The sequence below is a fragment of the Cinclus cinclus genome, chromosome 11 (assembly GCF_963662255.1).
Source record: "Cinclus cinclus chromosome 11, bCinCin1.1, whole genome shotgun sequence".
Taxonomy (NCBI): Eukaryota; Metazoa; Chordata; class Aves; order Passeriformes; family Cinclidae; genus Cinclus; species Cinclus cinclus.
Genome location: NC_085056.1, coordinates 12,729,077 through 12,746,747, shown reverse-complemented (window position 1 = coordinate 12,746,747; position 17,671 = coordinate 12,729,077). Strand labels below are relative to the sequence as shown.

The 17,671-nt window shown below is 42.1% G+C and overlaps 1 protein-coding gene across 2 annotated transcripts in view; it reads right to left on the bottom strand.

Annotated features, from left to right (window-relative positions):
• ZNF423 (zinc finger protein 423) overlaps positions 1 to 5,832 on the bottom strand; it is a 159,548-nt gene extending 153,716 nt beyond the window's left edge. Inside the window, exons 1-3 of one of the 2 annotated variants that reach the window (XM_062500123.1) lie at positions 5,734 to 5,832; positions 5,070 to 5,270; positions 1,156 to 1,236 (exon numbers count right to left, since the gene is read on the bottom strand). In XM_062500123.1, the coding sequence (XP_062356107.1) occupies positions 1,156 to 1,236; positions 5,070 to 5,270; positions 5,734 to 5,743 (292 nt within the window). In that variant the 5' untranslated portion in view covers positions 5,744 to 5,832. The remainder of the gene's footprint in view (positions 1 to 1,155; positions 1,237 to 5,069; positions 5,271 to 5,733) is intronic. The other variant, XM_062500124.1, reaches the window with a different exon arrangement.
• Positions 5,833 to 17,671: the final 11,839 nt, after the last annotated feature.

Here is a 17,671-nt window from a genome sequence, read left to right as displayed (position 1 = left end):
CTTCTGGCACGTGCAAGCAGAAGTCCTTGAAAAAGCCTCTTCTCAGGCTGGCTGGGAACCTCCAGGTAAACTCAAACATCACCTGTAAGGTGACAGCAGTCATGGCAACCAGACCTCAGACCACTCAGCCATGTGTAACCCTGCAACAATGTGGGGTTTCAGAGCTCTCAGCATGGAGGGCACAAATACTGACTGCAGGGAGATGTGCAGCACCTGGGCATTGTGGTGCTGCCGAGCCCTGGGGAGCCCTGTGCTGCCCCTGCACCTGGACAGGGGACATCTGCGACAAACTAAGCACAGGAGCCTGCACTTGCAGCCCTCCAAGTGATTGACAAAAAAAACCACTGCCCCAGTGTCCATTTTCAGATCTAGACAGCAAGAACAGAAGACTCCAGGGAAAATCCATGTTTTTACAGTTTGTGATATTATTGAGCTTTTCTGATGCCCATTTTAAAACACTGCTATGACCTCTAGAAAGAAGGGAAACTGCATTTCAGCATGACAATGCAGAAGAGAACAAAAAAAGGAAACTTGTTATTTTTTTAAGCTTGAAACACTAGTTAGGTTAAGAGAAAGGAGCAGAAATCTGGCAAGGACAAGAGCACTCAGACTGAACCACAACACAGTAATTAGGGCCAGTAGGTCATTAGACACACAGCTGTATAAACTAGGTGTATAATTAAGTTTCCACACTGCTTTTTCACAACTGTATTTCAGTTTCTTTTGCGGAGGACAATCAGTAATTCATTAATTTAAAGATGTAACAACAGCAGCAGCAAAAAGAGAGAAAAATATGTGACTTGCCAATCAGGTGAAACCAAAGACTACAGTTTTGGGGAGGGCTAATTTTTGGAAATGTATATAAGACATCTCTCTTTGTCAGTGGGAAGCAAAAAGTGCCACCTGACAAAAACATTCATGAGACATCGTCACTTGTTGACAAGCTGCTGTATATGTGTTTCTGGATAAGCATCCCACAAAATAGGATTGCATGGCAATTATAATTCTTGTAGCAGGTGAAATATAAGAAAATGCAAAATTATACACTAGCATGAAACAGTTACAGTACCTCATTTCAAACATAAGCCTAGTGTACAAGTTACAGGGCATTTAAAAGGAGCAACTGCAAGACTTTAATTATAAACTAGTTCCTACCGTACAGTAGCTTAGAAAAATCAGCTGCTTCCAAGCTGGCAATATCCATATATAGCTCTGCTGCTGTTTGAAACAGACAACCTGTAAAGTTATCAACAACAGAAGAGGACCTCATGAAATGCTCAGAGACCCAGCCAAAACCTATTTCTGTCCACTTCATTGATGTGTTAATTAGCTTTAAAACACTCTACATTCACTTGAGAATCTCAAGAAACAACTTTACCTGAGACTATTCTGACCTATGGGAGGAAAAGGGTGGAGGAAGCAAAAAAGAACACAACAAAATACTGGAGCTAAACCCAGACTAATGCAGGTGGATTAAACACACAGGCAAATGACAGAACTTGTGACTTTTTAGCCACTTTTTGTCAGACAACAAACCACCTAGCACCAGCCACCAAACACTGATACATCACTGAATAGTTGCTTGATGTAGGGAGCCTCTGGTGCTTGTTGCAGGACACAGTAAGTTGTAAATCCACATGTAGTTCTTTACTCTTGTCACTAACGCTGTAAGAGAGCATCATGCTGCACCTACAATGTAACAGCAGCACGCAAAAACACATACAAAAAAGGCTGCACATTATGCCAATGGCAATTACTTAGTCCCCTCTAGTTTAGGTGATATGGATACCAGTGAGTTTTAAAGTTATTTTAAAAGCTTAACACATCCAGTGTGTCCAGTTTTATTTGTTCTCAGAGTATTTTTTAAGATGCTGCTGTTTAAGGAAACAGTTTAAGTCACTGTTTCCAGGACTGCTGCAGGAGCACTCATTTGTGAGGGCAAGCTGGGAAACATGGGAAGACATAAGCTAGTAAGGGTGATGTTCTCTTGGTAAAAGCTGCCCCCATTTAGGCCCTTTTCAGATCCCCATAGACACTGGGAACCTACAACCTGCAATCACAGACATCAGTCATGAGCAAAAAGCACCTAATTCTGTCAGAAGGGGAACATCCCTACTACACTGACATCAAAAGGATTGCCATGCACCTATGCTACTAGAGATGTCTGGATTTCATCAGTGTTTTGTCCTCAAAGAAACAAGTCTGAAATACATGAAAAAGCAAGGGGGGGATGGCTGTTTGTTACTTCCTTACACGTCAAAGCAGCTGCATTCAAACTGTATTGTAACTTCAGCACGCTGTAATGAATTTCTAAGGGATTCCAGTGAAAGAGATGGTTTATCCTGCTCTTTGGAGTGATCTCTTGTAATCCTGCAACACTCCTGAGCTACAATACCTTCCTAACTTCAGTATCCCAGAGGAAGTCATTAGTTATGTTGTATTATCAGCCTGGTGATATTATCACTAAAAATATTACCTGTATTGATCTGGAGCCATGTAGACATGACTGAAAGCCCTGCTTCAGATTAAGACATGAAAATCTAGCTTGCCAGGAGGTCAGGCACTGCATTACACCCTCAGGTGTGTCAGGCAGGTATCACAGGGAAAAGGAGTGCAGGGTAACTAAGGACACAGGCAAATAGCTCTTTTTGTAGGGTAAAATCTTTAAATATAACACACTTCCTAATGCAGTCTTAGGTTTTCACCCAGATGGTGCAAGTCTTTTTAGATGAACTGAACAAACATACACATTTTGCATGTTTTCCTCAAAAATCCTCATGATTATTAGACCATGTATCAAACTGGTGTATCTGAAAGGGTTGTTTTTCCCTCAAGGTAAAGTATGTGAATATCAAGCAATATTCCAGATTGTCTTCATGGAAACATTCTCATCCCAAAATGTATGAGTGCAATCTTCCTATTTACTTTAAATCATTTCAGGACACTAGATTAAACTAAATAGAAAACAGACACTCTTACTCTGAAACAAGGATTATCCTCATATGGAGACAATTAGCACTTATTTCATGTATATTCAGATAGTTATATGGTGCCTTTTTGGGACAAAATGTCTTTGTAAATCATCTGCACATGTGAAGACAGTAAAAGAAGACAAAATTATGCTACCTGCAATCAAGAATAGCAATGGGAATACTGACAAATTATTTTCATATATCCCTAAAAATATAATTTATTTTTCTTAGTCTCACCAGGAGAATACTACACTGAGGATAAAAAAAAAAACCTGAGGTGTGAAAACACTGACTGAATTTACATGAATAGAATCTCTAGGTTGCTATGTTTTAATGCAGATTTGCCTCTGGAAAAAAAAACCTGCTCCTTTTCATAGCACTCCTGTCACCTATCATAACATTACATTCCTGCTCTGGAGTCCCCATCAGCAGTGCCCACTCCCCTCTGCCAGCTGTGCCATTACAGTTGTTTGGGGGCCACACAGGGAGCCAGACCCAAGCAGATATTTGGGCTAAAAAGAGCCTCCTTTTGTGGGGCTCACCCCCAGCACCACAAGCAGCTGTCCCAGCACAAGTGAGGAGACTGGGCAGTGATGGAGCAGCAGCTGCCCAGGGCACTTCTTCCTTTTAAAGGACCAATATGCACATGGGCTGTACATTTCACTTTCCAGTTTGGAAAAAAAGGGGTTTTCTGAATGGAAAGTTACATTTTCTTGCTTACTCCCCTGCAGCAGAGTGCCATGTGCAGAAATCTCAGGCCAGTGCTGTGGCTGTCAGCTGGCTGGGAAATTACTCTGCAAGAAGTGGCCTTTTGATTTTATGCATTTTCAAGTTTGTAGCCTGTGCAGGGCTTAAATGAGAATACAGAGCAAGGAGCCCTGGGGGCAGGCTTAGGACTGCAAACCTTATCCAACTGCAAGCATGGGAAAGGCCCCAACATCCCTCTGTCCTTCCTCCCAGCAAGCAGATGGGAATGAAAGCAGGGAGTCCTCCCCCTTGCAAACCAGAGTGAGACAAGGGAGGGTGCTCTTAGGGTGGGAGTCAGACCAAGCCAAAGCCTCCACCTGACCCTCCCTCCCTTGCTGTATTCCATCCCCTGTATTGTTTCTTGGCTGAACATCATTTTACTTATGCCCAAAAAGGAGAGCAGAAAACATAGACTAATTAGAAAACAAATTAAGTGGCCAGGAGGAATATGCACTCAGGGGAGAGATGATGGGATACTGCTGCACCCTTCTGCCTTCTGCCAGCCTTGACCTACCCGTCTGCCATAACAGCAACTGCCTAAAAATAATTTAGATGAGTGTGGAGGAAGACGTGATGGCAGAGTATTCAACTCTGGGAAGGTGAGAGATAAGAATCCCTGATTTAAATAAATATGAACATATTCTGCGCTCTCCCTCCTAAGATTTTGTTTAATCTTTGGTAAAATCTGCAAAGCTTTTTCCTACCCCTGTAAATCGGCTTAGCGTGCTCGGCTGAGTACCTGCTGCTACCGCCGGCCATGCAGAGGCAGCCCTGGAAAAGCAAGGTATGTTGCAATTGTTCACACTGGTGCTCTGAGCTTGTTCTTACTTTACAGAAAGTAAAATCAAGATCGGCGTAGGCTGATGCCATCCTCACTTCCACAAAATTCAAAAGGCAATGTAATAATAACCTAGGGAGAATGCTGCATTTTTAGGGTGGGATTACAGAACTCGCACTATGAATTTTAATCTCAGGAATCATCATGTTCTTTAAGGGGTTCAGAGGCCTTCTTCCCTAGGAGTTTTTGCACACTTCAGTCATTTAACTTTTTTAATCTTCCTACATTTGGAGAGAGAGGGGAAAATACCTGCCTGAAACTTTTAGCATTAAAAAACCCCACAACATTTTTGTCTAACGTAATTACTGACAGATTCCAATTGGAAAGCTGTTGCTTTTATTTTAATTTTATTAAAGGAGTGAACAAAGGCTACCCAAGGCACCACAATAAAATTACATTAACTGTAAAATTACATTATTAATTCTTTAATCTCACTTGAGGCCTCAAGCTGTTGCTATGTCCAATTACCCAGCTAACCACCTGTCAGAACTGTAAAGCTAGTTTAACATTACCTCCAGGACAGTTGTGTGCCCTGTGTTCAGTCAGGTCTGCCAGTGAATCGAAGTCCTGCTGACAGTTATCGCAGGTGTAAATTGACTCATCCTCCATGTCTTCATCTTCCTCATTTCTCTCTTCCTGGCTCGTCACACTGTTCCTCTCTTCCAGGGCCCGGCTGTCCTTCGCTTCACTCTCCAGCTCTCCTCCCAGGCCACCTGCCAACAGCAAGAACATCCTCTAAGTTTGAGAGGTCTGAAAAAAAAGAGCTTTAAGAAGGATGTTGCGCTTATTAAGATACATTTAATTACAGCCGCTCTCACATTATTCCCGACACCTTTCATTATATTAATGTGGTTTTTATATCATGTGGTGCAACAATTCTCAACTGTATTCTCTGCTGCTTAGTGCGAATCCTGCAAACACTCTCTCCTAATCTTCTCTGGTGGGTGTATAGCGGGAGCCTCCTAACTCTGTCATATAAAGTTGTTAGTGTTTTATCACTTAACCAGATTCTCAAAGCTTTAAAAATTGGCAAGATTAATTACAGCCCTCAAAGAAAAGGCATGTGCTGAATTTTAATTCTCAGTGCTCTCCTCTTCCCACCGCCCCCAAGCCCCAATATTAGTAACAACAACTGAAAAAAATGCTCTAGCTGAATATTCCAAAGCACACACGTACCCCAGGACATGAGAGGTCTTGCTGAACTAATGAGAGGAACTTGGGTGGGCAGATGAGCCTGACATTGTGCTGACCTAGCTGAGAGCAGACTCAGTACATCTGACCTTCAGGTCTCTCTGATATTTTTTATCTAGTTTTATGGCTGGAGTGTGGGCTAGCACTTACATCTTTGCCAACCACCCCCCCACTCCCCCCCAAGTTTTTATCTGCATTTGTGCACAGGGAGATAGAGCTCTCTGACAGCTCCAGAAAGTCCCCAGTGTGGGGGGCTGAACACCCCAGGGCTGTGCAGGTGGCAGCTTCACACAGGGGGCAGCTGGCTCTCCACATGGGGCGGGTGGCAGGACAGCTGCTCACTCCCCCCAGGATACCCTCAGAAGCCTTTGTGAGGGATAAGCTTGCAGCCACATCCTCCTGCCTCCAAGACACCCCCTTGGCCACAGTGGACACCCAGATGTGCCTGAAGCCAGTGCGTGCAGCACTGCAGACAGCCCTTGCTTGGGCTCCCTGGAGAGGCCACTGAGCTGAAAATGCCCTTCTGAGTCCCTGCTGCCCTCTCAGCAGGGAAAGCATCCATTAGACACACTAGGCATGGTGGCCAGGCTTTGGTGAAACAGAGCTGCCTCTGCCTCTTCTGCATACAGGTTCCCCAACAGAGGTGATACAGCCCAGGTGCTACATCTGCACTATTTCACCTGCCTCCACAAGCACTCGTGCTCTTAATACATCCTGTCAAGTATGATGGGAACACTTGGGAATTCATTCAAAAAGTGAAACAGAACCATAGATTCTGCCAGCAGAAGAGATCTGCGCACACTGGCTGACTCCAAAAGCCCAGGAGCTGCTCTCTGTCAGGTATGAGGAAGATGCCACCTTGTTGGTTTGGGATGCATTTGGGTTTTAAGGAAAGACCAACAAACAGAGAGGTGAATTGTTTCTAAAATCATATCAGCTCCAAAAAGATTAAGGACAACCAATGCTGAGAACATGAAGCAAAACCGAAAATAAAATTTATTAAAGACAAAAACTGGTTACCACAAGCACTGCAATTCAGAGACACACATTACTAGAGCCCTGCTACCACTATCCAGCCAGAGCACATTTCATATCATCTTCTGCTCTGCGCATGGTAACATAAATCAGCTGGTAAAACTCTCTGCTGCTTTCCATGGAGCACTCGTAACATGACTTACCCTTCCAATTGCAATGGAAATATTAAAAATCAGTGCCTGCGTTGGTGTGTCACAGTCTCCCTTTTAGCAGTTAACTGATCTGCACATTTTCAGACTCTTTTACTGCTAAATTATACATACCTTTCTACTACAAGATTTCCATTAAGGGCGAGATATAATACTCATCTTAACAAATCAGATATGCCACTTACACAGCAGTAATGAATTTAAGGATCTAGTTATTAAAAGTATCACTCACTAAGCACTCCATACTGTAAGTCATCATCTATACTATGTTTATTCAATAAAATGCCACTAGCTGAACTTCATGCTTTATAGACTCTTCCTTAAATAAAAATATCTTATAATAAAGAAACCCACAATTCTGGTTCTCTTATATTACTATTTCACCAAATAATAAGGCCCTTTTAGACCAATGCTAGCTTTGCTTTATTTCACACATCATTTAATGTATGTATTCAAATTATCACTTACATTTTGTCATATTTACTTGGCACACCTTTATACAGTCTCATTCCAGACTGCAATCACAAACATTTTAGCTCATTCAATCTTTTTAAAGCCTATGTCCTGCAGACTTGATAGTTAATAAATCAGAATGTCAACTCTGCAGTTTTATGACAGAAACCTATAAAAAGAGTCCAAGTATATAAATGCAACCTGAAGAATTGGCACCTGCGTCCATGCTGCCTGCTGACAAAGGCCTCAGGGAAGCACTTCTGAACCTACTTCACCAAAACCTGAAGAAGAAAGCTTCTAGGTAACTTTGGGGAGCTTTAAGGGACCTTCACAAATATTTTTAGCAGAAATGCTGTCTTTTGAGAGTTAACCTAAAGACCAGCTGATCTGGTGAGTACACTGTGACAAATTCATCCTTGGTTTTACTCCAATACTTCGTGACTACACCAGGGATAAAGCTGCTCGACTGAGTCCAACAATAACAAATAATTTACCATACTGCTTTAGGAAAAATAAATTGTACAATGTGAGATAAGAAAATAGATTCCCCACTGCAAAGCAAAATTCCAGAAACATTTTTTAATTCCCTGTTGAATGGGAAATATGATCCTCTAGGCAACTTCTCAAAAGCGTTGTTGCTTGACAGAGTTGTATGTCAAATAACACAAGAGTGAAGCTTGCAAAAATTATTTAGCAAATGCAACACTGCTTTACAGTGGGATTTTTCCTGGTTTTGGCAAGTTGAAGGACACTGTACATGTTTGCCACATCTCGGACCTTACTCTCCTTCAAACAAAATGGTCTTCAGATTCCTCTGCGGAGAGCTACAAACTTCGTGCTTGCCTTGCAAATACCAAACACCGCTGAGAAAACTCTGAAGCGTTTCTTGGGCTTTTGACCTTTGTCTCTACTCTTTTGACCACAGACTGCCAGCGGGGTGTGTGGGGTGCGGGCGGCCCTGGGGAGACACTTGCTCCTTGCCCAGGGGAGCAGAACAGGCAGGGCAGTGATGGGAATGGGTGGTCCAGCCAGCAAGGAAAAGCTTCAAACGCAGCCCAGCTGCTCCCACAATGAGCTCAGTTTCCCTGATGAGTACAGCAGGCTACGAGCATTCCTCGGGAACTCATTTCTGCAGAGCTCTGCTGTAGCAGCTCACAAATTTAACCTGCAATTTTCCTGCTGGCAGGAACGGCTGGAGCACCTTGCCTGTGGGTGCAAGCACACTGTCAGATGGGTTTGGGTCACCACAAGAGGCCAAGGTGCTGCTGGCACCTGGAGCAGGGCTGGCTGTGGAGTTGCGCCTGGCTCTGAGGGGACATGTCTGTGCACCACCAAGCAAAGGGGCTTCTTGGCTGCCAGAGCCAACAGGACTTTCTGCAGTGTCCAAAGATCCTTGTGGCATCAAGCACAGATAGATAAATTTACTGCCACAGCTAATTTTTAAGATTCAATTTTTAAGCCTTGGATTTTAGTGAGCTTAATTCAATAGTAAGAATAGTAAGAAGTGTCTATCTAGATTGCTTTAAAAATTCACAATAATCACAGTTACCAACCTGGAGGAGTTTGTGCACCAAACACCACTGGAAGAACAGCCCAGCACACGGGCACACAGGTCACATCGGTGTGGTATGCTCAGCACAAGGCTGTGGGCAAATGCCAGCAGAAGGAAACTGCTGGCAGCACCAGGATAAATTTCAGGAAAAATGATCACTGACCAGTTCCAAAGAGGGGGTAACACTTTGGTGTTATGAGTAATTTTTAAGTGATCCTGCCATATGTAATGATGGTTCTAACATCTTCTTTTATGAGTAAGAGAATATACAATTTCAGGGGTCAGGCTTGGAAGTATATCTCACTACCCAAAATGTCAGGAAACAGGGTGGGGGGGCTTTTTTGTATTTCTTTACTTTTTTTGCCCCCCCCCCCCTTTTTTTTTCCCCTGTAGCACAGTGCAAGGTCTGCAGGGCTTTACACAAGGAGAATATTTTACCCTATGATCTAAACAATCTGGCCAACAGTCAGGAATATGTTATTCTAATTGCCACTAAAGTTAATGCTGTTAATGGCCCTTGTTTTTTTTCTATACAAGCCATCTTATGCTTTAGAAAATTACTATTTCAAAAGAGAGACAGTAAGAACAGGGAGTGTTCCTGCCTGACCTGGTGGTCCAAGGAATGTGGCAAACTTGGCAAAGCTGAGAAAGTGAATTCCCAAAGGTCCAGTTTGAAAGTTGCAGTCAGTAGAAATGCCTTCTGAGCTGTGTTCAAAACAGCTCTGTTACAGGAACAACGCACTCCTAAAGCCAAATATTTGAAAACAGATTACATGTACTACATTCAACTCGGGCCTCACTCAAGTCAAGAGATTTCCCTTGCCTCAGTCAGCCTGGGACAGCCAGCCCTGCCACCAGGCTGGGACTGTGCTTGGAGCTTAGCTGGCACAGCCTCAGCCCAGCACCACAGTGACAGCCCAGCCACGAGAGCCACAGCCAACTGCTTTGGGGACTTGGGTTAGTGGGGCAGGACTGAAGGCACAGCAAGGCCAGAGCCATACTGATGGAAAGATGTTGATGCCTACCCACAATTTCCACTGAAACACTTGGAAATGGGTAACACCTTGCAACACATGGGCCAGAAAAATTGAAAAGAAACCAAGCTCAGCATATTTTTTCATCTGTGGAATCAATTATGAGCAGTTTAAATTTTTTATTCTGTCAACACAATACAGGGTAGGCAAGCCTTACTATCTGTGTGCCAGTTAATTTTCTGGGGCTTTTTTGTAATTTTTTTTTTTTAAGCCTGTGGACTTTTTGAAGCTGGGATTTATTTTAAATCTAGGGCTGCTGTTAGGAACATGCTATTTAGCGCAGGGTCATGCCTGGCTTTAAATAGGTCCAATTATGGGGCTTCCATGAAGAGTTGCTTCTTTTCAGTAGGCATGCACTGGTGCAGTGCTAGGCAGCATTTTTTACCCCAGCAACTTTGCCACACAGAGCTAAGGCTGCAAAGTCACACTCTGCAAAGCACCACATAAACATTTACACACACATGGACATGCACTGCTCAGGTCTGGCATCTGGAAGGCAAAATGTAAAATGAAGGGTGGGAAAGAGGCATCTCTTCACTCCTCACCTTGGTCCAAACAAAAACAAAGGTCTCACAAAGGACTACGGTTATTTCTAGAAGTTTTCCTGAGATGCAGGAGAAGTGATAAAAGTACACAGCACTGCAGAAATAAAAGCTAATTGCTGGATGAGTGAAGGGTGCTGGCAAACAACTGACACTTCCTGGGGCTTGGCAGAGCCCCCGCAGTGCCCACCCAGGGGTGCAGCCTTCCTGCCCTGAGGCCACAGGGCTACCCCAGCAAGACAAAAGGAAAGGAAATTTCATCCATAATTAGGAAGTGAGAACAAAAGAGACAAATGACTTAAAGGAAAGGCCTAATCTAAACCTTCGTTAGTGAATGTTTTGCTCAGTGTCAAATGCCAAATCAGTGTGGGGGAGGTTTCTACTTTTAAGTGGTTTGTTACATTTTAGTGTTGTCTTTAGCTCTGCAACACAGAAAGAGTCCGAAGCTCCCTGTACTTGTGATCAAAGAATGAACAAATGCCAAAAAAAGTCACTAGTGTTTCAGTAATTAAATCACAAACTTCAACTGAAATCTTCATGGTAGGATGAAGTCTTGCCTTTGCTGGGTACTCCCACTCTGTGACTCCTCAATATTTAAAAAAATGCATTTTTTTTACACTTCCATTTTGAACACAGATACATGTGTGCACTACTTCACCATGGGCTAGGGCCCTCCTGTGAGCTTCTGTAACCTCTGCAACCATATCCACACAAAGGTGCCAAAAACCTGCTCTGGCTGAGCAAACCAGGTCAGAAAGCACGGATTGCATCCCAGCCCCAGGAATAGGACCAGGTATCAAAGGCAGCTCATTCCACACATCAAATCATCACTATGTGCATCAAAGGCAAGCAGGTTTGGTCCTCCATCATACAGTGCAGTAAACCGCTTTCACATGGTGTCAAACCACATGTGGTAAAGAAAAAAGGTGCCTAGCTGAAAAACAAAGAGCCAGAAAGGAATAATGCATGGAACACCACAGTATATTCATGCAATGGTAAATCACATGGGATGACTACATGACAGGGCAAGCAAGCAAAATGCAGGCACACAATCCTGCTGACAGTCGCCGTGCAATGCTTCTCTCAGGCTGAAGAGATCCACACATCAGATCTTGCCTTCCCCTCAACACGGGGAAAAAACAATCATAATACCAAAAAAATTATTTGATCCAGCATGTAGTTAATGGTGTTGGCCTCCTAAGACTTACAACTTAATAAAATTGATCTCACTGCAGTACTGTAATGAAGAACAGTAGGATAAGGCTACCCTCGGACCATGAAAATTGCATATTGTTACCTCCTCGTGCCCTCCTAGGGCTATGGCCGCTGCAGCCTCTGCAAGCTGTCATTTGTCTGGCTCTCACAGCAACGATGGCTGCAAGAGCTTCTTTCAGAAAGGCAGGGGAAGAGGGAGAGTGGTCAGTGTTGGGTACCTCTGCATAGTAACCCATGAGATAAAGCACAGATTACACCAGTAATACTATTTGAAGTGAAGGCATTAACAATCAAATATACAAAAGTCCGATATTTTAGGAAACACATGATAACATTTCACAACACAGCCTTATTACACTCCAGTATGTATTAAATCACAACAATTTGTAATTAAATTGAAAGTTCTCAGCATTCTTCAACTTGAAAAAGAAAAACTAATTTAGTAGGGTACAACACCTCCTTCTCTAACTGCTGGTACACACACTCTTAGAGAAAGGGGTTCCAAGCACCCCAGGAATAACTGGTGCCAGCACTAACATTGTACCTGCTTCTTCTGGCCCTACACATCCCACAGCTGCCTCTCAGCAGCCTGCTCTTAGCTTACTTACACCAACATTTCTCAGGGAAAATGTCCATCTTCCTTCAGATAGGATGCAATTTGCTCAAATTAGCAGCAGCTTAAGAAAACCTCAAGTGTCTGCCTGGAGTTCAAAGGCATGGAAAGTGGCAGGAACATGCAGAAAAGGACTGGCAGCTCAATGAACTTTCCTTTGCTGTAGCAGTCCCAGATTCCATACACAGAATGGGTAACACATGTAAACCTGCTGTCCTGCAGTGCTTTGCTTCCACCTGAGCCCACCTACATCTCTACATTGTTATTTCTGCTGTAGAGATACACCATACATACACTTAGAGATACGGATGTATAGTAAAATTGCCCTGTTTTGTCCAGTGAAAGAAAGAATTTGCCATCTTTGTCTCCATACAAATCCAACCTTGCTGCTGGGCTGTGTGTAGCAACTCCCAAAATAATGTCTATTTATACAGCCAGTCCTGGCTCCAAGCTCTCTAGTAGCCACGTATATCCCGCATCTAACCTGAAACCCATCGGCTTTACTCAGTCAATGATTCTTACACAATCACACTCACAATACACAAATTCACCCTACAATCCTGCTTTTCTTGGATCAAGACTTCCATAGTATCTTTTACTCAACATGCCAGAGAAACCTTTAAATAAATGCTGTTAATTTTTTTATTGATCAAACTGTGAGCCATTTCATTTTCCATTATAGCAGAAATCTCCTATAGGAGCATTCAGATTGAGTTTCTTTATTCTGTCTCTAGAAGCATGTCACTTTTCATTATTGCTTAAAAATTAGAAAGCAGTTTCTCTGTTCTTTATGGCTTTTTTTAAGTTTAGTTACTGAAGGGTTATTAAACTTGGAAAATATACAGACAGGCATAATGTGATGAATAAATTCCTCACTGTCTCTAACCAACTTTAACATTAGCTTTTTTTGTAATTTTTTTAGGTTTATTTTCACTGAAAGACTGCCTGTAATTATTACTCATGTTCTCCCCAAACACTTATGTTACTAAAGTGTGAAATGTCTTCTAACACAAAGACAGTTCTCTGGGAAGTAATTACGAAAATGCATTCAGGGGCAATAATTTTATATTAACTGTCAGCAGCATACATCTTCTGAAAAGGCACTTGTTACGAAGGAATTATTTGTGTGGAATTTGAAGGCACTGAAGGCAAAGGAAAATTGCAGAAACACATTAAACTGAAACTCCAGCTCCCTCATCAAGGGTCAGTTTATGTTTAAATCATTACCTTGAAGACAACCCCACACTTTCCAAAGAGTCTGTTAGAAAGACAATTTCAATTTACGCACAAATTGGACAGAGTCTCCAGTTTTTGGAGCGGAACAATTTATACCCCCTTTTTAAGGAAATTTCTGAGCAGCTAATCAAAAGAGATGTCTGAAAATTATGGACTTCTATTAACCTTTCACTAATGACACTAAAAATCGTTCATAATGATTTATGGGTAGAAACAAAAATAGTGGCCTCAAAACTGACCAAGCACATTAAAAAGATATCTATGTCTGTTACAGCCGCAAGAAAAGATTTAATGAGTATTTCATAGTAACTTTTAGCCTACAGACCAATCCCTCAGTCCTTAGGAAGGCAAAATAATTCAGTGAAAGATTTTAAAAAGTGAGACCCAGCAACAGTGATTAAGCATCACATCATTTTAAAAGTGTTTTTAAAAAAATCAAATAAGGAAATCATATAAACACCACCAAAGAGTAAATTTTCCTCTTAATCATAGCTGCAGGTAATGTTTCAGCCTTTCCAGTGCTTTTACTAAAATGATTTAGATGTTACTATGCTATGTGACAAATGCACTTACACACCGAAAAGCGGACAAAGAGCTGAGTTATTATTATTTATTTGCATGCAAGCAGCAGTGGGATTGTACTTTATAGTGTTAACAGCATAGCGTTTACCAGCTCTTCAGTGTTTGGCAGCCAGTTTAACAGGATAAATATGGGATGTAAACACTTTCCCGACACAAAAAGCACTGTAAGTGAATTTTAGGGAACACAACAAAAGGCAGAGAGAGGAGCAGTGCCAGAGTGTGTTTGGCTGGAGCAGCACCTGACCGTGGGACACTGCCCAGCTACTGACCATGGTCACCTCGGGTGCCCTCCCCAAGCCAGGGACAGACACTGTCCCCCCACAGGGCTGTGAGGAGAGCAGCCCCCCCTTTTACACTGGGGCCTCCTCCTTGGAAAAGGCTCAAAAAGCCCTGGAGATCTGCTTTGTGCATCTCTGTGGCACCCAAATCAGAAAACGCGTTTGTACCCAAACTGCTTGACAGTCATGTGCAGAAGACTCGATCCACTTACTAGTGATGTGTGATTGCCATGCAATACATTATCTGCCCCTGAAAAAAGATGCTGCTATCCACTTCCAGATTCCAAAGGTGCATCTGCATGGCAGCAACTGCCACCTTCTGTTCCAGTGAGGTTCAAATCAAACCAGATCTAAAATCCCATTTTAGATGCATGCATTTTAGATATTAAGTTCATTTATATGCACAAAGAAATTAGAATGCAGCAAGTATTAACTTCAAAGGGAAGTGCACTTAGTAATAAAAATTTACTTTTCACTCTTTTGCATGCAACTGCTAAATAATATCGACCATCATACTCTAATAAATACATGTAATTTTTCAGAAGAAAAATGGTGCTTAAATTTTATTTAGGTATACGAATATTTTAATAAAATTCAACTTACTGGATTTTTGAGTCTTTGTTGAAGAAAAGTGTTCTGTTTCCAGCAGTTCTATGGAATTCCACTCACAGCTAACATGGGACTTCTTAATCACATTTTAATACACAGGCATGTCAAACCCTCTCCTTTCTTTGAGGAAATGGTGTGAATGATCTTCTTTTTGGTTTGGGTTTTTTCTTTTTTTTTTTTGTGGCTTTTTGGATGTTTGGTGCTTTTTTACTTCAAGGTAAAGCCAGATATCTGCAAAACTTAAATCTACAGCTCCCTGAACAGACAGAATATTCAGAAGGCTTAATAAAATTCACATGTGGCTTGTTATTGCAGCTGCATATCAAATGCAAAAATAAGGTATTGACTGATTCTGTTCAAAATAGCTGCTGGAACTCTTTATTAAAATAAACCTGTTGATTTTCAAAGAGAGAAAAATTAGAGATGATGTAATTTACCATAAGAGATAATGCCGCTACATATTTTGATGTCCCTTTGCCTAATTCAATATGCAGATACCTTTATTGTTCCTCCATAAAGTCCAGGACTTTGAATTGCCTTTTCTGCAGGAAGTCCTGGTCCTGGAGAATTTGTGTCTTCAGTGTACAGCCCTTGGTGTATGCACACAGGAGCAAGATGTAAGCAGAGCAAGGACTCCATACAAAAATACCCTCTTAGGCCCCTGAATATATTTCCTTTCAAAATGCACTTCTCCCATGCTTGAAATATGGATTTGTTTAAAAGTTTTGCTGAAAAGGAATGCCTTTCACAAAACAAACTGGTAGGGTCCTACAGGTAGCATTTACATTCCTCCTTTTATACCTGTAAAATCCCCAGAATATTAGGACTGAGAAAGAGAGCCCTCTGCAAACTGTCAGGGACCAAGGGGTGGATCAATACAGAGGGAAAAAGTGGAACAAGAGAAAAAAATATATTGGGGTAGGAAGAAAAATACAGGCAAATTAGAGAAAGCAATATTTATTTCACTGACCTTCACATGGGTCTTGGTTTGCTCAGAACCTGCCTGGATCATTTTCCATTGGGAATGACAAATGTGCAGCTGAAGGAGCACAGAAGAGACCCACTTCTGTGTTAACTATGCCTGGAAGTCTTCAAAACTGTGATTAAAGACTTGAGAGGCTTCAGTGGGGCCAGGTTTGTGGAGTTAGCTTCTCATTTAAAATGCCTGTTTCTATCCAGGGTACAGAGGGTTGAACCTGGACCACAACTTAGTTGCATGTTTTATGGCCTGATCAAATAGCCCACATCATCTTTGGAGGAAAAAGCCCTCACTGACTTTCTCTCTACAAATCTGGCTTGCTATGGGGCAAAAAAAAAAAAAAAGTAAAAAAAAAAAGTGTTTCAAATGCACCAGAGGAAAAAAGCCACATTTTCCCAAACTCATGATCAAATCTCTCTGTAACCAGATACTGCTGGCAGAGGCTTACGCCACTGCTCAAGGGAAGCCTCCAAGCTGGGCATCACCGACAGAGAGCAGAAACTGGAAAACAAAAAAACAGTACCTTTACACTGCTCCAGCTATGGCTGGGAAAGACATCTGTAGGTAGCCCAAGTGATTTAGGGGGCTAATACTCACAGGTGGCAAGAGACTGTAGTAAAAACCCAAGAAATTGGAAATTAATAAGAGTGAGGCACCTACGTGCCCAAACAGCTTCAGAAGAGCAGGGGTTGCAAGCTTTCAGAAATTACTCTCATGTCTTGTGCATCTTTGCACAACCAAGCACCAGGCTGGGCACCATGTCTTGGTGCAGGGATTCAAACCACAGCAAAAGAATTTAGTTAATGAACATGGGAAAAGGCAACTGTCATAACAAAATTCTCAACCAGAAAAGAGATAAGAAAATCATCCTGTGCAGCACAGGAAAGGGTATTTGACAGGTGGCCAAGTTATTAGAGAATCACTGGATTTTGCAGAGTCTTCCCTCCCAAGTGCCCCTGGCCAGCTCGTGCTGCACAGACGCACACCAAACTTGCCCAGCAGATACACCCAGGAAATCACCACAAGCCTACAAGGCTCAGGAAGTTTCCTGCCACTTCCTGCTCTTTCTCTCTTCCCTGGGCTTAAAACAAGTGATTTTGGGCTGTGGACTCAGTTAAATTCCAGTTTGTGTTTAAAACAAGCCCACACACAAAAATTAATGTACCTCAGATTTCCTTTCTAATTTCTTTCCTTAATACCAAACTCTGAAGTCCTACACGTTACACTTGACAAAGCCATTAATTCAGTAATTTCACATAATTAAATTGAGCAAAGCAGAGTATTTAAATTGGAGCTAAGTGAAATATACTTCTGTGCAGCTCATGCTGTTAGAATTGTGCTGCATGCTATTCTGCTGCTGCTGCTCATTTATTAATTTAGGATTGGTTGAAACGTGACACTGTGCAATAAGGAATTCACTGGCTTCAACAGTATTAGATGTAAAAAAAAAAATTGTAAAAAATCACTGAGGACAATGTATCAAGCACCAAATGAAATAAGTTAATCCCTTTGAATAAGCCCTCAGCAGAGCACTTCTGCACCCAGCTGAAACTGGCACCCCGGTTTGCACTTTCCCTGTGATATCAAATTCCTGGATAGAGGTTTTCAGCTATTTATCCCTGGAATAAGCAGTGAGCTGCACTAGT